The following is a 21,582-nucleotide window of genomic DNA, read 5'->3' as shown; positions in this document are numbered from 1 at the left end:
TATTATGAATGGACACAGGCTAGGGTTATGAGAATACATTTTTCAGATCAAAACTGTTTAATTCTTAAATAGATACAGTATCTTTTGAAAATGTTTCATATTATTCAAAATATTACAGGTATCTTATTGATATCAGAAATGATGTCGAAGCAGTTTGCTATACAATATTCTACGATATCAATTCAAGTTGTAAATTTATTTATTTATTCATTCATTCATTTATTTGCTGGCATTTTAGATTTTAATCTAATATCAGAGCATTATTTAGTCGATGAGGAAAATTGATTGTGTTTGTTTATTCATATTATGTCATAGTCATTAAGTTATCGTTTGAATTTGATATGATATGATGTAATGTCTTAGTTGTGTGATATCTCCTAAAAGGTAGCTGTTTATTCATTCATTTAAAATGTAAATAGTTAATAAACGCATCAAAACTTCTTATATATCTAATATAGTCGTTATGACTGAAAGTATGTTAATGTTTCCATATTTATTAATATTCTTAAAAGGAAATTCACGCACATCTCTATTAACTAAATATAAAACGATATCAAATAATTAATTATTGGAATATTTCCCATTAATGGAAAATGAATTATGCATTTTCGTCAACAAAACATACTATGCTTTATGTTGAATAAGGAAAACTATTTCTATTCCCACTTATATTTTTCTCAAAAAATAATAAAACTGTTTATAGGGATATGTGTCAAAAATGTCAAATTTCCTAACTTACGATTAAGATCTTGTTAATGTGAATGAAAGTAACCTGCAAATGTAACGAAGAAGAGATGGTAAAACTAGAATAAAAAATTCATCTAGTATGTTCTCTAGTAAAATTTTGTACTTTGTAAAATTTAAAAAAATTAAAAAACATTTTGAAAGCAGAGAAATGAATTATAAATATGATTCTAAAACAGTTTTATGTGAAAATGAGAAACCCCAAATTCCCACTTTCTTTTAAACCTCATATTTAATAACCTATAAAAGAACCTCGTCAAATATTAACTTGATTTACTTTTCCATAAAAATGTTTTGATTCCAATAAACTCTGGCCTATAACTTAACAAGGATGGATACAAAAAGGAAAAAAAAAATTCTGATGATCCAAGTTATATTCTAATTGGAAATAATATACAAGGATTGCTAACAAAACAGCTAACAAAATCTTTAATTATGATGGTTTTTATATATTTTGCAGACAGATACGACTCTACTGCGACTTTGCTATTTGCTACAAGTAATGGGTATTGGCTTTTAATTTTTTTTTGTTATAACACCTATCTCTTTTGATGGGCGTTGTTATAACAATCGATGCATAAATGCAGTCTTAATAAACCTACGAAATAGGGGACAAAACCAAAGAATTTCCTTTAATAAACTGCCCATCATTCATTAGTTTTTTAGTTTTATCGGGGGTCCCGCCTTACAAATATTCTTATTTACTTCAAATATTTTCTTATTTTAAAAAGACTGATTTCGCGTCTATAAATAGGCGAAAGTATATATTTTTCAATTATTTAGTTTGTATTAAAAATGTTTTGATACTGGATGCATGTACATGCACAATAATTAAACAATCGGAAGCGACTTTAACCAAACGTAAAAATAACTAACTTAATTCAATGTCATCATTCAATAAAAAAAAAAATGAGAGATGTGATCTAAACCTAAATTAAGTATTGTCATATTTACATAAAACCACTACAGTCAGTTCAAGCATATCTTTTACAACATACACCATACCATAGCATAGCATTGAAATCTCATAGCATAGCATTGGAATCTCATAGCATAGCATTGGAATCTCATACCATAGCATACAATCTCATAGAATCGCATTCGTCATATCATACCATAGCATAGCATACGACATTATTTTAACTCGGTTTTAAATGTTTTTATTTGAAAAAATAAATGTTTACATGATAGATTTGTGGTAAACTTTGGCTTCTTATTATTTCACTTCGAAATCTATGGAACTCTTCTGTGTATGGAGGCGTTTTTGTTCAAATCTCATAGCATACCATAGCATATCATAGCATACCATATCATTAAGCACTTCATTTCAATTTTTCATAGCATAGGATACAAATCTCATAGCATAGCATACAAATCTCATAGCATATCATTAAAATCGCATACCATAGCATAGCATTAAATTGTAAAAGATATGCATGAAATGACTGTATTTACATATAACCCCTAGGCTAAGAGATCTAATTTCTTTTGAAAAATCGTAAGAAGGAATACAAGTTATGTTTAAAAACGCATTTACTTTTAAAAAATATTAGAATAGATATCAATGGGTCATTTTCTACAAGGCATCGATATGAATACATACACAAAAACTGCGAACAGAAAACCAAAAAGCTTAAACAAATTCCTCTTCTAAACACAATCATAACCAAACCAGACACTGATAATGTAACATTATTTTTTAACTAAGAACGTGCAGTTTATATTTTCCCCCGAAGACCCTTGATTGCGATTAAACTAATATAGCTTTCAAAGGATATGTCAATTTACTTTCATTAATATACCTTTGTAAAACTTATCTTACATACAAACACCATTAATTTCAGTCTAGCTAAGGGCGTTTTTATCTGTGAAAGGAGTAAAGCTTATCTGAACTTTCAAACGGGAAAACCTGGATTCCCCGGATTGTAATTGCGAGGTTAAAACTAACAAGGAAGTTTAAAGCGCAGGACAAAAGCACTTAAAGGTACTTGTGAATTCGATATCTGTGGTTAACAGGAGGTAATTTCTTTACTGTTTTGATGCTTTGTTTAAGATTAGCTGGGTTTTTTACATCTCATGTTCTTGGCCATTTTAAGGTAAGTTTTTATTAGATATTTATACAGGTACATTGAGGTATATACAGGTGATTTATGTTCACAAAAAATTTATCTAGATGTAGAATGCTCACTATTTTACATACTCTTTGTATATATTATGTTAGAGATATACATGTAATATAATATGCATATCAGTTTAAAACAGTACAACTATATAAATGAAAATTAACACACCTCAGCAATAATTTTCAAATATTTTAAACTTGCTCACATTAAAGTGGATTGCTGTTTTTAACTCTATTTAATTGGATTTTACTTTAAAGAAAAGGGTAATGCACATTGTATCTTTTATTAAATAGAACAATAATTCCAAAAACTTTGTTGTGTTCCTGTTTCTATTACAATGTAACAATTTTTTTAGTCTGAAAACATTTATAATCAGTTTTTGATTGAATTTTAAGTTTCACAATTGTTTTTCTTCTTTTCTGTTTCTAGGCAATGTATAGCTATATGGCCCGATCAAGAAAAACTTTTCTGATCTTTGTATTTATTACAACACTTTTCACAGGTGAGTAAAACGTAGTAAATCAAAACACACTCAGCCATGGATTACTCTCTCTCTCTCTCTCTCTCTCTCTCTCTCTCTCTCTCTCTCTCTCTCTCTCAGTAAAACTTTAATTATATTTCAATCTCAGGATGTTGTGGAACTATATCAAGTATTGCACAGACAAATTGGACAAATGCCCATATACAATGCAGGAAGGAAGGGAATATGTTACCAAATCTGGTTGTAAATACGTTATTTAATGAAACGTATTTTTGGACAGGACATTATACTCGCTTATCAGGATGGATAAAAATAATTGGTAAGAACTAAGCCTTAACACAATTTTACACAGTCAAACAAACTTTAAAAGTGTGAAAGAAAAATTGTAGACTGTAACACATTTTTGACAGTTTACAAAATCTTACGTGTAACAATATTTGGCAATAAGTTTTTTTAATCTTAACAATATTAAAGGGTACTGTTTTTTTTTAATTACAATGGTTTTCTAAATGTAAGTACCTGAAAATAATATTATATTAAAATAAAATTATATTTTGTGATAGGTTGTTTCGAAGAAACTGCAGTAAACACGTTGGAACAGATATCCTATGAGATGCATTTTCCATCGGCCGGGCTTTGTCAGGAAGTCTGCCTTGAATCCAACTACTTTGTGTTTGGTTTACAGGTAACGTTATCGGTGTGTCAGTATGTAACAATTGAAACGTTATCTTTTATTCAAACTTAAAGAAAGAGGAAGAAATCGTACGTATATATTGACTAATAATTAACGTATAAAATTGCTAGATTTGTAAGATGCACCTAACCTTAGCATGATTGTATTTTGACCGACCATTCTGCATACGCAGGCTTTTTTTTAGTCAGGACTACTCGTTGTGTTTGTCAAACTGCTTTACCAATATCGATATGCTAATATAATGCATGACATAAAAGGAAATTATAAAGTTTAGGAATAGGATATATTTGAATATTTTGGTATTAAGCTTGTATCACTGTGTGCAAAAAATAACAAATAGAAGCAAGTACTGTAAGTATATGAAAGCGATAAGCAAGATTGTTTAGAATACTTGTATTATCTTATGATTGCATATTGGGTACCGAGTGGTGGATGTGAAAGAACAACATTTGCAAATTTCTTCCATTTGTTGTTTTTATAAAATTATTTTAAAACCAAGCTTGTCGAGTAAGAAGTAACTTACTGCCCAGCTGCAGTATAGAAATAATGATGAGGACAAAATCAATGATTTCCTTTTTTGCAAACCTACATATTATGCATACAGATTCGTGGAGGATGTATTTGTATCGCGCAATGTACCACAAAAATAATTTTTCTAGAGAAAATTTTTTTCCAACATTATCATCGAGTTAAATTGTTTCTATTTTATATGGTATTTTGATTCATGGTATTAATTCTGAGTCAAAACTGAATGTTTGCTACATTTAGAATAACAGTTGAACAGTTTACCTAGTACTTATTGAAAGTGTGAATTTTCACATTTAAATTGTGATTTTAGCGTGACCGGTCAGCAAAGGATGCTCACTCCTCCATGGCACCTGATCCTACCGAAATCTTTTTTAGAGGTCCATGTTTCTCTGCTTTGAATTTGTATTTCGTTTTATGGACCTTTGAGATGGTTGACAGTTTGTTATTGTCATTTTTTTCATATAAACATCAAAGTGGTCTTCCTTTCAGAAGTATTTATTTTAATGCTTCATAAGTAGCGCTCTGACAGAGCATCCGGTTACGCAACAGTTTTGGTTGAATGTCATTAGACTTACTGCTTGAAAACAAACAAATTGCACTTGCAATCATAAGCGGCAATTCAGGGAAAAGACAAGTGGAAAAAAAATACCGACATTATATTTTTGAAGATTTTTAAAGCATGTTCTTAAAAGTTGCCTTTATTTTTCTGATTTCTTGACAGCTCAAAAAATGTGTTTGCCTGGAACAAATACCTAAACAAAGAAGCAGAGGAGCTAATGATTGTTCATTGTCATGTTCCATCAAAGCCAATCTTAAGTTTAAAAATGATTGTGGAGGAAACAACACTTATAGTCTTTTTAAGTCAGGTACATTTTTTGATATACTTCTGCATGAAGGTGATGAAACATGATTTCAAGTTTTAAGTTTACTGAATGCCATACATAGTAGCTCTGTACTCTTGCGTCATGTGCTTCCTCACCGGGTTTCTATTTCTATTTTCAAATCGTGTACAATTTTTGTTTTTTAGAATTAAATAAAAGAAAATTTTCCATTTGCATATACTGCTACTTTTCAGAGTATATTTGTTGTAAAAGATTTCATAACCTCGTGTAGTAAGGCATATACACACAGGCAAGAGCGCTAGTGTTTCCTACGGGGTTAACCTGTAAAATAGCGGAGTAATCTTATTGAAATAATTGCTTTTAAATTCTAATCTCAAACAGCTTGATTTTCACAATGTTGACTGTTTTTGTTAAAATCATTTGTTCCACTGTAAGCTACAGATTCCAGTTCTACTATTTTACAAGGACAGTTATGTGCCGAGTTGTCGAAATTTTTCATAATGTGAAAATAATTAGATTACATGATGGTATGGACGTATTTTAAAATTCAACTTTGCCTTAAGACTTAATAGACTAAGAGTTAAAAACTTTAAGACAGGCCCAAGGCTAGAAAGAGAGAAAAATGCAATAATTCCAGTGATTTAGTTCTGTGTAATTTTTTTAAAAACTAGCAATGAGTTTCAATGATTTTGTCAAAAATATCTTTCTGAACTGCATTTCAGAAACATACCTATTAAGGTAAACAACATGTAAGTGACACTTAAACAACTATAATAAATAGACATTTTAATTTTTATTTGTGAAAGAAGGGGGTTATATATTTATATTACTTTTTGCAAAGAGCAATTAAGAATATAAAAAGTGAAAATATAAAATACCTATCTCCCTTTATTTAAATTTTGTTAGCGATTTAATAATTTTATAACAAAATAAAATTAGTTACATGTAACATGCGCAAATATACAAACCATGGCAATTATTGTATGCATAAAAAAAGATTTGAACGATCAAAAAGATTTAAAAAGTGACTCACTGATTGTGTTGTGTATATACACATGCCCAATGTTAATTCTTTCAATGTTTGTTGGTATCACCTATCAGAATGCGTTAACTAGCGCCTATTTTTGTGATCGGCTTCGGCCGATCACTGTTGTGTTCATATGAGGCATCCGGCAAATGCTTCCACGTGCGCACACATTGCGCTTGCATAAGTAGTTCTTATAAAAACTTGAAGTTTGGTTTAGTATTTATATAACATTTTACTCAGTTTTATTTCAATTCATTTACCTTAAGAGATGCAAACATACATAAAATACAGTTCGACCTGTTAATTCAAAAATGCACCTCTATCATCAAGCTCCATGGACTAACCTCGATCTATTGATGTTGCATAATAGTAGCTAGGAAGACGGCTTGATTTATAAACAAGATTACGTTATAATGCGACCTCAATAGCAAGTTCTGATGGCATTCAATGTTTTTCAGTCGCATTAAATTATTTTAATACAACTATTTCTTTGTATACGTGTTAATGCTCTTTAAAGAGCCCTACTCAGTATTCTGAAGATACATTAACATTTAATACATGTAATTACGTTAAAAATATAAAACTAGACAAGGAGTTTACGAACTGCTTTCCCAAATTTATTTCAAAATTAAATTTGTTGACGGTTTATAGTGATGAAATTATGGTATACAGACTCAAAATATTCTATATTTTGTAAAAATACACATCTTCGCTAGCCAAGGGTTTTCGGTCCATTTTAATTGCTCCCGATTTATGGGGAACAAAATGGACCGAAAACCCTTGGCTAGCGAAGATGAAAAATACAGTACTTTTATAAGTATTTTACATCAAACTGATCATTTTTATTGCTTCTAGCTATCAATATATCATTGTTGCCGATCATTCCTTTAAAAGGAATACTTGTTCTCTCTTACTATTTTATTTCCATGGAATTAACAGCAAATCAAAAAGTTTTATTTTAACTGTCCAAAATATTATGTAACTGTCAAACACACTTACTTTTGATGTACACAAACTTAAAAAGTAAATGTAATTGACTTAATTAATAACGGTCGGGTGTTTATATTCACAAATCAGTCAAAAATTATACGCAGTATGCAATACCTTTTAATTACAATAACTCGTTTTATCTTTTGAAATTTATTTATTTGCGTCGTTATTTATTATGTATTTTTTGAAAAATGTATTTTTTTTAAACAGGGCATTATCATACTTGTTTTGCTTATCTATGTATACATGAAACTTAACGTGTCTCTAAGACACATAAAAAATATAATTCTGTTTTCACCTCCTGCTGCTTCAATAACAGTAAAATAATGGGTGCTCCTGCTGTGCTCCTGCTGTGCTCCTGCTGTGCTCTTTTGTGTGTGGGGGAGGGGGGGGGGGCTTGCAACAACCCTGTTTTAATGCAGCATATGCAGATCTAGGGATATGGTATGGAAGATCAAATTATGAATTATTTAGATATTAAAGTTACAGAAATTGGTCTTGGTCTCGGACCCTTTCCGCCTTCGGACAAATTATCTTTGATCTATTCAAGGATTCCATACTAGGCAGTATACGTCTAAACAAATGTACTTTGTTCTTAAGCATACAAAACAGGTTAAATCATATACGTGTACACAATGCTTTTCAACATTTTGTTTTCTGAAAATGTTTCAATAAATTACCTACGGAATGCATAAAGCTCATTTTCATATGTACATGTATTATTGGTATTAAGTCATATAGAATTCATAACTTTTTGTTAAGGTAGTCCTATACTTGGCACTAAATGTGTTAAGCTTACAAAAAAGGTGATGCATGTATCGTGTTTGGTCATTGGTTATAATTATTGACTCAAACTTATAGGGTTTATTCTATAGCAAGACACCTAAGAATAAAGATTTGGTAAAATAAATTATATGTTGACGGATTACTTTTCACGCTTTAATCCCTAAACCAAGTAGACCCTTGAGAAAAATTCCGTAAAAATTACATTGTTAGATATCAATAGACCATTAATTAATTTACTATTATTTAAAAACGAAATATCTTCAGTCTCTAAATTTTAACCGAATTTAGTAGAAGAAAAAAGAAAATTGGAGTGGGTGAGGGACCCATGAAAACAATGAAGGTATAAGCATATTTGAGATCCTGTTCATTCAGAATTTTCATTTTTCCTTCTACTTTAACAAAATCTTGTTAATCAGCATTATTCATTTCTATCTCTCATACATTACACACATTACCGTTTGTATTGCTTAATATTTACATTATCCAGTGTCTTTGCCTGTGATAACACTACGTCTCGATTTTGTACTATATAACCCATAGCACAAATGACGCCAAGTTGAGGCGCGAGCGGGGTTTGCTTATTTATATTTAAATATTTAATCGTACGATGGCCTAAAACTATATAAAAATAAGTAATAAGGAATCATTCTTTGAATATTATGAGGTAATAATTTCGGTCGGGGCGTGATCAAATCTATCATAAAGCCCTTCGGGCTTTATTGGATTTGATCACGCCCCGACCGAAATTATTACCTCATAATACTCAAAGAATGATTCCTTATTCCTTATTTATTGCAGTTGCTTACAAGAGCGATGTAGAGCAAAATCAATACCGGATATACAAAATGCTATGTAAAAGTCGTACCAATATGTAAAATCCGTATTATAACACAGTGCGATACTCAGAATACTTTAAGTGAAGAAATCATGGAATGTTCAAATTTGATAACACATTCTAAAGCATATCTAGTAATACACTACATTTACTTAATCAACTGTTAATAACGCGATTGATTTTCTATTTTCCCAAGTCAAGGGTTTTTGATCTGCTCCGCCCGAAATAACTCTTTAACCGAACTGGCAATGCATATGTGCGTTAACAATTGCTCCATCTAGCGAGATGACACATTTTCAACTTTGTTGACCTCTTCTTTTGATCAATCAGAAAGAAAGAAATACTTGTAATGTCTCTAACAAATAATATAACGTCTGCCTCGGGATTACAAGTTCCCCGGGTCTAATAAAAATGGTTAGTTTTTTCAATTTTAATCCTTTGAGTTTTGGGGTTTTTTTTATTTTCTTAGTTTAAGCAGGTTCCTTGTTGACCAGAATAAAAACTTTCTAAGAAATAACTTTAATTTAAAAGTAAGTTTAATAAATTTTACAAAATGAATAATATTATGCATATTATAAAAATTGATTTAGCAAAGAAAGTCCTATTTTTATAAGTACTTTTTTTACATTCTTTCAGGGTCGGAAAAAGAGACGTCTGCCTTTACACAGAAAAAGTGTTTATCTATTCAGTGTCCCGATAATGCCAAAGGGTTCATAGAGGGAGAATGTAATGCATCATACGCTCAAATATGCAATAAAACGTGTAAGAAGAGCTTGTACACAGTCAGGATACATTTATATTTATATGGAGGAGATAAGATATTCCATTATTTTTTGCTTAATTTTAAAGATTCAATTTCAGAGCATCGTTTAATCAATGATGTTTACAATAGTTTTTAAAAAGATAGGTTCTTTAATTAATGTATCGATTGATCATGTTTATTCAAATAGGTTTTTTTCAAAACAGTATCGAAGGTATACAGTGGTTGGCAATCATCGTCATCAGAATGCAAATCAAGGCATAATTCTTATCTTCTTGGAGACGTAGATCTTACTGACCCTGCGCAAGCATGCAAGTTCATTGAGGGACAGCCTCTTGGTCATTCATGGCTAGGCATTGCCAGAGAAGTATACATTAGCAATGAAAGAGGTAATTTTCATATATGAAATGCTTATCATATTTCACATCATTGCAATAGTCTAACAAAATTTTTTTGTATAAAAATGTTTTTTTTTTACATGTTGTACTAAACTATAAGGGCATTTTCGTTCATATCTGTCCTATTCATTATAGTAAGAGTTTGGATTATAAAAATAATATAGCAATCATAAAATTGCATCTGTAGCCACTCTTCCGCTACATATCGTTCAAAGTAGTCGAAAAGATGATATTATTGTTAGGCATTTGTAGAATTAATATTTTCAACGCCAATTATAATACCATAACAATTATGCTATAATCAATGTGTTATTAAAAAAAAACTATGCTTACTGTAGTTCGAACCAAGTGCTGCGTGAAATAAAACACATACAAAAACATGCACACTAATATCCAAATTTTCCTTTTCGTATAGAATTATTTTTTAGGCCTGCTGAGTCACACAAGTGACAAATTGATATTGGCCTTTGTCTGTGACGTCGTCGTGCCTCGTGCGTCGTCCTTTAAGAATTTTATATTTTTAACTTTTTCTTAAAAATAACAAGACCTATTGTTATCATTTTTCGTTTGGAGCATCTTTAGGATAAGTGGAATCTAAATTGTGAAATATATGACTTTTTTACCCCGGGGTCTCATGGGCGGGGAACAAAGAGCAAAAATAGGCAAAATGTTCCAAACACCTTTTGTCTACTCCACTAGAAAAACTAAATGCACTGCTGATGTTTAATGATATCAATAAAAGGCTTAAAGCCCTCTACTTTAATTGTAAAACTCATGGGTCAGGGTTTCAGGCTTTAATATTTATTTTAAATTAATGCATTATTATAATGTCCATAAGGCCTTCTATCTAAATTATGAAATTAGTGGTTCATTAGTCATAGGTTCAGATTATAAGGAGAGACCAAATTAGCCAAATAGTGAAAATTAATTTAATCTTTAAAAATTGTCTATTTTACTTTCACAGTAATAGTGGATAAAGTGAATACATTTCTATGTTAATGAAGCACTCTACCAAATTTGTGAAATTAATGGCCCCTGGATAAGAGGTTTAGGCCTTAAAGCGGGGCCAGCATGGCCATAAACTTAGAATGTAATAAATCGTAAGAACTCTTATTTTCTTTTTCAAAAGCAGGGGAAAATAAATTGAATGCACTATTATAATTTCTATGAAGCCCTCTACCTAAATTGTGAATTTATGACCCTAGAGTTTACATTTTATGGCCCCTTGTGCTAGAGTATAGATAATTCGAAATTCTTGCATCCTTTCATAATTGAATGTTTGTAAACCTTTGATAATAACAAGGGTAAAAGTCAGAGGAGACTCGAATTAGAGCTCAGACTTAAATATGCTAACATGAGACCCCCTACAGATCCATTTACTACCCATGGTACTCATGTGACCACCAATGCACTTGAGACTTTTTTAATCAAGTAAATAATTATAAATTTGAGTTTTCGTTAAAATATTTCAGCAAACAAAATACACTAAGCATGTAGGGAATATTTAATAGGTTTACTGTCATTCTTATTTTTCCCTTACACAAAAACACGCACTTCATAACTGTTGGTACGGTCAACATGCCGTTAATCTTGCGTTAGGTTTAACATGGACTTGCATTGAAATTATATCAGGGGCTCGTAACATATAGCATGCTTTGATATTGATTTAAGTAGGGTCCTAAGAAAAGAATTACTTAAGCAGAATTTTAGGACATGCCAAAGTCATACGTAAGTGTGTCTTACATCGCTATACACCTTAATATAAAGTAATCTTATGAAAGTCTTTGCTTCATGTTAGTCATTCTTATGTTAAATGCCGTTACGAATTGTCTAAATGATATAGATCAATACAGTCACAGTGACTGTTAACATTTATATTTGTGTCTGTATTTAAATGTGTACTGTATTTAAATACTAGATTGCTAAGACGTGACAATAAAATTTCTAAATGTGTGCGTGCAATACCTAAGACATACCTTAATCATTTCCACCAGCCTTTTAAGATTTAGGTAAATTGTCATATTAGTCACTCTTTTAGTCACTTAAATTTAAGAATGTCCTACTTAGGCACAGTCTAAGACTTAAGTACCATTTATACTACGACCCACAGGTGCACTTAATTATGCTTAGTATAACAGATACATTCGTACATACATATACATACATATATATGGTAATATATATTTTTTGGAAATAAAGAATGATAATCGTTCAGGTCGGCAGTTATATTTATAGACTGTATATTTATCATATAGTACATACTTTGGCTAAGACTTAAACACAGTAAGTTTTCATACTTTTTAGTAATGATAAATCTGAAAAGCATGCAGAAACAAAACAGCTTGAATTATTCAAACTTTCTTAAAGCATTTTATTTTCAAAGTATAAATATAATTCTGAAGTCAGAGAACACACAATTTGTAATTAACAAACGCAAAAATTAATTTTATCATAATGTAAAATATTCATACAAAAAATGTGTATCTTCCTTTATAGTGAAGAATGACAGTGAACAGATTACAAGAAACCCATCCAAGTATGCAAGAGAGTGTTTAAAATGCAACAGTTCTAACTGTACTTTTGTTGGCTGCAATGAAATCAACTACTTTGTGTGTTTGGAGGTATGGCGATTTATTAAGAAACTTTCACTTAGGATTTACCGTATATGAACGGGTATTTTCTGCGGCCATAATTTTTTGCGCTTTAGATTCAAAAAGGTATCAAAATATATTCTGTGTTTCCAATTTCTGCGATTACATTAACCGCAAAAAAATTATCTAAACATAGAACGTATAACTAGTACATGTATATTGTATCAAATTTTGGCTACATTTCATGAGTATTACCGCCGATACTGTGTGTAATTTGGTTGTTAATTCTTCATTCTCTAACCGGTCACCTGTTGATTACAGCTGTGGTAGTTGCAGCAAAATAAAAAATGTTTTTCTAAGAATTTCCGGTTAAGCATGCATTTGTCTCATATTCTATGGCTAAAATATGTGCACGCATATTTTGAAAATGATGCTGTAAAAAATTGTTTATTAACTTCTTGTGACCCGTGGTTAATTTGCGTTTATGGTTGAATGACTTAAACCTTCGATATTATTTGACTGATCGGTTTTTTTTAAAGAGATTTGGTCGACACCTTTTCATGTGATTGTTTATCTGAAAATAATCCTCTAGTAAGGCTATTATTATTTATACATGTAGTCTGTCCCAAGTTATTGCTTCAATTACATTTTGATGATTTTTAATAGAAATACGCATACCTTTTTAAGAAGTACACTTAAAATCGATGAAATGGAAAATATCTAAGATATCTTTATGTAAAAATTATGCCTTTTCACTCATAAAAGTTTACAGGGAGGAAATAAAATTTCTTACGGAGATTTAGAATGGGAAAAGTTTAAATATTTTCTCCATTCGGAAGTACTCGGGACACCTCACGCAGTTTTTCAACGTTATCATCCGGGCTTATTAATGACTAGTGCAATGCAAAATCTCCGTAGACTTTCTATTTTGGGATGTGTTTCAAAACAGATAATCTGGACATGTTTCATATTAGTTTATGAACGTAGTTTGAGCACAAAGGTATTTATTATCATCGAAATATCAAGCAAAAAGTGGTGGAAGCAAAAACTCGGGACAGGGTATAAGAATTTGAATATCATACAAGTGCTTGAAATGGTAATGCATGTATTTAAATTTGTATTTTTAGAGATATGTAAGTCGAATATAGTACGTGTGAATATAAGAGACATTCTCACTCATCAATTGTCATTGTACTGAAATACTCACGGGTATTTACAGTATACAGACTCCTGAGTAACGTTCTGACCACATATGTGAATATAAACGGTAGATACGGTAATCATTGCACAAAGTTTATAATTTATAAAACTTTGTGATTTTAATTTTTGCGCATTTTTCATACCCGCAAAATATCGCAGGAAAGGAAACACCGTAGAAAATGCCCGTTATACGGTATTTTGATATTAAAGATCCACTAAGTTTTAATTTTTTGCTGCGCAAGGAAGGTGGCGAAATTATAGTTAGTAAAAAAAATGTGACAGCTATAGCTAGATACAGCTATATTCTTAGTTGATACATGTATATATACAGTAGAAAAATTTGCAATAATGCTGTAAATAGTTGCTACGATATAACAAATGTAAATCTTCAAATATTCTCTCTCTCTCTCTCTCTCTCTCTCTCTCTCTCTCTCTCTCTCTCTCTCTCTCTCTCTGTGACAGTATGCATATCATGATATATCATTGCCTATTTCAAACTGTAATGATTTATTATAAAAAAAAATTGGTTTAAGAAACAACGTTTACATGACATTGTATATGAGTATCTGCATATTTGATTATTTTTGATTACCTTATCTGATTTGTTCAGATCTCTAACAAAACCCAGGTAACCTAAGCTTTATTTAAACAGCTAGGACTTGACAATCCATCATACTTCCAAGAGACAAAGTTCATACGTATATATTGAATGTTAAAAAAAGATTATATAAGTATATGTATGATCAATAAGAGTTCGCGTATAAATTACAAGATCATAAAAACTTTGGAGAATCTTAGCGTATAAGTCAAAGTATATTTAATATGAATCACATGAATTGAATATAAATCACGTAAACTTTGTAGATTACCTGAACCGAAAGCTCAAATGAGCCTTTTTTATCAAAGTTTTTCCTTTGTTGTCATTGTCGTTTATTTTTATCTTCTTTCACAAAACCAGTCGGCCAAAATTCATTAACTAGACTTTTAGCCCAAAGTATTATCGGATGTAAGAAATCTTTATTTGTTTAGATAAAGGAGAGATCGCTTATTTACAATTGTCAAAATTGTTGGCAATTTTTAAAAATCATTGTTTCAAAAACTCGTAGACCAGAAAAGGTAAAACTTGTGAAAAAGCATAAAATTATAATTAAGATTTAAGTATGTTTAATTTATGATCCCAAGGGAAACAGGTAGGATGGAGCCACAATACATAGGTATATACATAAAAATATCTTTAAAAATCTTTCCAAAACCATTTGGTCAACCATGCGAAAGTATTCTCAGGTAGAAGAGATTTAAGTATGTTCAAATCATGATCCTTAGGTGTAAATTGGAGCCACAATAAGGGCTTAGTTGTCAGGCAATAAATAAAGAAAATGTTTTCTCAAAAATCAAAACAACAATTTTTTTAACAAATATGAAGTGCTGACCTTCTCATAGGATATATATAAATTGTATTAGTAAGGAAAAGCAAGATAAAAATATATTCGAAATAATACCTATATCCTTAGTTACATAAAGCTTCTTCCGAGCGTAGATGATTCGTTAATCAAATTTCCTCTTTATACTAATAAGATTTTTTTAACATTCATTGAATACTTGATCATTTTTTTTAATGCACATGGAAAACCAAATATCGAACATGGTTAGTAAAGAGTACATAAATACTGAGAACGCGTGAATACTCAGTTAACGTCATCCTTAGCGATATACATTACTAGACACATTATTTTTTCATGCCACGAAATCTTAGTTAGTCATTCGGTCATTTTATCGTCTGATATTATAAACAGGCACCATTCTAAACGGCTTACTGTAGATCTAATCAAATACTGACCCGTATTCTTAATCAAATACAAGTTAAAGAATTATTCCTTTATACATACAATTAAGTTATATTTCAATGATTATACAAATACTTTTGAAGCAACAGTTCTAGTCATTAAACTCTACACTCTAGTGAAGAATATGGAGATTAACACACAGCAAAAAGGAATACTTGATACTGAGCATTTCAGGCCGCCTGTCGTTTTTATTATTAAAAACAACAAAATAGTTTTGCTATATCAGTGAAAACGAAAATTGACATTGTAGATAAAGAACCATTAAGCAACATTTGACTTATGCTTTAATAATAACAAACACAGGATGAAGATATGCTATTAAGTCAACTAAAATGTTACTGAATGTTAACAAAAAGCTGACTCAATGGCATATAAAGCTCTGACATTCCGTCACTTTTTCATACATTTGCGTTATTATTCAGTTGACTGAATGGCAGAACTTCATTCTGTAAAAACCTTTGGAAATATAAAAATACATTTTTAGATGCAAACGACCACTCCTACTACTGCTACAGGCACTTCCACAGGTACTACTTCGCAAGGAACAGTTTCCACTTTTACTACTCCTACAGGTACAGCCACAAGTACTCATCTGCATGGAACTGTTTTCACCTCTACTGCTCCTACAGGTAGTACCACAAGTATTAATCGCCATGGAACCGTTTCTACTTCTACTTCTCCTACAGGTACTAAAGCAAGTACTACTCCGCATGAAACTGTTTCCACTTTTACTACTCCTACAGGAATAACCAAAAGTACTACACCGCATGGAACCGATTTTATTTCTACTACTCCTACACATACTAAAACAAGAAATAGTACTCAGCATGAAACTGTTTTTGCTTCTACTACGCCTCTAAGTTCTGCCACGCGTACTGTTTCGCATGGAATTGTTTCCACTGAGCACGCTATGTATGAAGTTTCAGAAGATGCGACTGGAACAACAAACAACAAGAAGGAGAGTATGATGAAGAACCAAGATGGTATTTTTTTGTATTTTTTATTTTTTATGTTAGTTTAGTTTATAACTTAGTTAATATCAAATGATTGCTATACTTATCACATGTTTATTCCAATTTGCGATGAATATTACTCAAGGGATAAACTTTTGATGTTACACTGTGTTCTTACGCCATCTGAAGTTATATTTAAACATTACACAGCTTTAGGGCTGTTTGACGTGAAGTGAAAAAAGTGACAGAATAATTTAGTTTAAAAGTGAAGGGTTATAAATGGAAGCATTTAATGCCGTTTCATGTCTTTCGTAAATTAATAACAATATGTTAGAAAATAAAATACTTGTTTAATAATCTTCAAGTAGCTTTTTTTTCGTGTGTAAGGTTGTTGACGTCTAATGATAAATGTGTTGTGCGACTCACAATTATAATATTTACAGAGAAGATTGAATTTAAAAAAAAAAATACGTTGAAAACATGTGATAAATAGAATCTCATGATTTGCGATGTTATATGGTTTTTTCCAACTCATTTTGTGTTTTCTATCCCCCTCGCTAAAGCTCGGGCCTAGAAAACACACATCGAGTTGGATAAAAATCATACAACAACGCAAATCATGAGAGATCCTATTTATAAATTTTCTTACATAGGCAACACAACAGTAATTATGGTGGTCGTACCACTAACCGTTATTGTCGTTCTTGGATTAATTGCACTACTTCTTGTCATCCTTTGGTAAGTACTATCATTTCTGTCTAAAATATTCTATTAAAAAAAAAAAAAAAAAAGGCATAGCTGCATCCGGCTTTTTAGTGTAAATCATTGATGGAGTTTAAAACATTGCGCATACAGTCAAAGATTACTATAATGACGTAATATCTTTTTAAAAATCCATTTTGTCAAAGAACTATATATGATAAGAGTTAAATTTGGCCCCCTTAATTCGCCATTTTATAAGTGTTTCGGGAACAATAAAATGTTATGTTATTTTTTAGAAGAGCTAATATAAAATATATTTTTCATCTATTTATTTGATTTATTTGCACTCACTGGCAGTATATGACGTCAGAAGTGACCCCATTTCTATAATTCAATCAAAATCAGCCAAAAAATGACATTTTTCTTATCTATTTACGAATGGGAAATATAGAGCGCATGCTTGAACAAGGAAAATTTTTTTGTCACTTATTAGTCTTGGCTAGATACATCTCTGATTAAAATATTTTATTTGTTCAAGAATGCGCTCTATGTTTTCGGAAGAAAAAACTGCTTGAAAACACGCTGTTCTACGCTAAAAATGCAAAAATGGCGGGAAAAGGTTGTCTTTACAATGTCATATTTCTAAATTGTAGGCACTTGAACAAAAATGAATATTATGTAAACACATCACATACATATCTGTACTAAGAAAACAAAGAATGATAGTAAAATGATGATGTTCATTTTAGGGGGCCATTTTAGGCCCTTATCATATATAGTCCTTTACTTAATTTCATTTTAGTCTGTGAATTTCGTTGAAATGTGTAAAATCGATTTTTAAATGGATTTCAAAACAAATGTTTACAGGCTTTTCAACATAATTTCAATAAAACTCATTGTAATGTCATTTTCAGTGTAATTTCAAACAAAAATTCATTAAGTTACTGATAAACGTTGGTCTGATTAATGATGAATCTCACTAGTGGAAAAATATATAGTTACTTTATTGAATGTTAAACAATGCATGTATTCGTAAGAGCAAATAAAATGTAGGTCTTCTCAATTTATTTTAAATAGGAGAAGACGACCAACTAAAAAAGTTACAGAAAAAAAACATGCCCAACATGAGACTATTTCACCCAACCATTCCGAGAGAAGTGATCCAAATCAATCTTTAGAAAATAATTATTTTGTATTGAATAAAACGGAAATATATTCAGTGGTTAATTCTACGAATTCTGCCAATGATAAATCCTGCAGAAACCCTCATAAGGAATGTAGTGATGATGACTATGATCATCTTGGTGAAAATGTAAGAGAAGAAGTGGAGGAAGAAGACAGTTATCACCATGCATTCTTTCCTAGCAATGAAGGCGAATCAGATTATGGTATCCGAAATATGAGTGACCAGTGCCTAATGGAAAATCCATACAGTCACACGAATACAGGGGACCATCACGTTACCTTGGAAGACAATGAATACAATACAATTTCTATCAATGCATAGTGAATTCTAGAAAATATGAAAGCTTACATATTTTCTAGAAATGGTAGTGATGAAATATAAAGTTTCATATACACCAATTTTTTTTAGATTGTTGTTAATTTAACTAAAAAAAAGACTAGAACGTAAAATTTTATTATGGTGCACTTGTACATTTTCCAGCTTAATGAAGATTTTTTTTTAAAATTAGGATGTAATTGCAAATCATTGAAACACTTTGTTTTCGAGAGGAACTGATATGATTGCTTTATTCAAATACTGTATTAAATGTTCAAGATTGAAAGTTCTAACTTATATTACTACTACAATGTATTTGTTAAAGATATATTCTCTGAATAACCGATCTCAAAAGTCTTTCGATCGTTTAAAATATATACACTGTTCTTTTTCCCAAGATTTTTATGAATTTTTATTTATTACTCGAAATTCATAAATACATTAATACTAAGGCAAAAAGAATATTTATTCAAAGTTGCCTTTTGAAATGTCCTCTCTGTCAGGTTTAAGTTTAAGCGCCCGACTAAAGATAAATATAAATGTTTTCGGGGTTTTTGTATAGCAAACGACTTTAAAATACCACAACCGATAATGTTGGAAAATAGTGAAATTCTAAATACGTTCCAGTATTCTCCATTTCCGTAAGAAATATGTTTTCGTTTTAGTAAATTCCTTTCGGCACAAAAGGGAGAGCATTTAAATGTATTGGTATTTTCTTTTAAATCATTAAAATGGGAAGAAAACGATAGCCTGAGGCTGACCAATATAGATATTGTTAATTGTATGCAGAACTTTTCAACATACTTCAACCTATGTAAACAATAATTGTGGATTCTAATTAAAGTCTTAATTGGACTATGTGAAATCTTTTTATCGTATTAAAATGTCGTTTATGCTTCAAATTCATTTTATAAACAAAATGACGCCTTTAATGAGTCAAATGTTAGCATTTCTATGACTTTTTTGTCTTATCATATCCTATTACAATGAGCTACGTTCAATAATTCCATTAACGCAATTAATAAAAATTAAAAGTAAGTTTAAAAGAAAGTTAAAAACATACATGGCAACATGTAGTGGACAATATTTTCCAGTCAATATTACACAGTAATATCCAATTGTTTGCTGTAATATATACAACGATGTGCTACTATAAGAATTTTTAACATAAACCTATGCTTTTATGCTTTTCCATTGAATACGTTTGTATTTATTCGCATAAAACCATCATTAATTAAATAGACATTTCTTAACGTTTTTATATATTTTCAAACAATAACCATCGTTTATAGATTGCGTTATGAACTGCGATTGCAAATTGTAATATGATACTGGAATGTGTTTGGCCTTCCGAATTCTTTTTTCTTTTTCATTGTACATGTATTATCAAAAATGATATTTATTTGACGTTTCATACTCATCAAAATCAAAATTAAAGTTTTTGGGAGTTGATTTTAATGAACTCTCCTATGCAGTTACCCGGACAAACCGAAAGTGAAACAGTGTTTGGACTTCAGCACAAATCCTCGCTGCTGACAAGACTGAGTTCTTAAAAATAATTGATAAATTCGATGTTATGTATGCTAAAGCATTTTTTTTTCAAGGAAACTTATTTATAAATACCTTGAAAATAGTCAGATTTTTAAATGGTACGAACAATTTAGATATTTTTTGTAGTCGCATGTATTCCTACGCCAGAGTTCAATATAGTCTCGTTCAACTTGACGCTCGGCTGTCTCCGTAAATCTCAAACAAGCAGAGAGTCTCTCTTGCTTGTCGGAGATTAACGGTGTTAGCTGAGCGGTTTGGTTAACATGATTCATATGGGGGTTTCTCGACATTCTTGTCCAAAAACTCCAAAAATTCATATTATAAAAATGTGCGTAATTCAAATACAAATTAGAAACTACATATATTTGTCATGCAAAATAACATATCATTGATTTTAAAATAAATAAACATCGACAAAATCAAATCTTGTCAGTTCTTCAGTACTTTGATTAGTGATATGTATTTGTTTTGAAATATATGAGACAATAATTGCTGCGAGCTTAGCACATTCAGTTCTCACGATAGTGACAATGCTTAGGACAAAATGTTGTATTTATGTAATACAGTGAATTATTATTTAATGATACTGACTTAAATAGGCGTTTAAGTTATTTAACTCTTAATCGTTATCTTAATCCGAAAAAAAAAACTTGGAAAGATTGTTTTAAAGTTTTGGTAAAAATGCTCTTGATATTTTGTTTTGCATCATCCTCAAGAAAATATAATATGTTTATTCTGTTACACTAGATAGCATTTGTTGCTTTCAAAGCTTTCTTTGATAAATATTGAACTATATTTCCCGATGTTAGGCGTTTACCTTAAAGGTTTCGGGTATGTTTGATTTGAATATTATCGGTGGAGAACAAAGCAGAGGAATAAAGTATCCTTATATCTGTTGTTAAATGCGCTTTAAATTCTATGACTATCAAATTTAGGATACATGCAGTAAATATGAGTTGAACAAAAGAAGTATTACCATAATCTGAGGGTTTTTTATAAGGTCAGTCAAACTGACCTTATACAAAACAATAT

The 21,582-nt window shown here is 30.6% G+C and overlaps 1 protein-coding gene across 5 annotated transcripts; it reads left to right on the top strand.

Moving 5' to 3' along the window:
* The first annotated feature begins 2,677 nt into the window (after positions 1-2,677).
* LOC128160652 (uncharacterized) lies at positions 2,678-20,959 on the top strand. Of its 5 annotated transcripts, none has more exons than XM_052824010.1 (12): positions 2,679-2,840; positions 3,297-3,369; positions 3,497-3,667; positions 3,912-4,033; positions 5,292-5,436; positions 9,687-9,812; positions 10,017-10,199; positions 12,705-12,829; positions 16,328-16,415; positions 16,530-16,826; positions 17,450-17,534; positions 18,576-20,959. In XM_052824010.1, the coding sequence occupies exons 1-12, from the start codon at positions 2,784-2,786 to the stop codon at positions 19,003-19,005; spliced, it is 1,902 nt and encodes a 633-aa protein (XP_052679970.1). In that variant the 5' UTR covers positions 2,679-2,783; the 3' UTR covers positions 19,006-20,959. The 5 variants fall into 5 exon arrangements, with proteins under 5 accessions (XP_052679968.1, XP_052679970.1, XP_052679967.1 ...); XM_052824009.1 differs by having other exon boundaries at positions 2,680-2,840; positions 16,328-16,472; positions 16,587-16,826; XM_052824008.1 differs by having other exon boundaries at positions 2,678-2,840; positions 16,328-16,805.
* The last annotated feature ends 623 nt before the right edge of the window (positions 20,960-21,582 follow it).

The sequence above is a fragment of the Crassostrea angulata genome, chromosome 8 (genome assembly GCF_025612915.1).
Source record: "Crassostrea angulata isolate pt1a10 chromosome 8, ASM2561291v2, whole genome shotgun sequence".
Taxonomy (NCBI): domain Eukaryota; kingdom Metazoa; phylum Mollusca; class Bivalvia; order Ostreida; family Ostreidae; genus Magallana; species Magallana angulata.
Note: the sequence above shows the minus strand (reverse complement) of the source record. Positions and strands in the feature narration are given on the sequence as shown.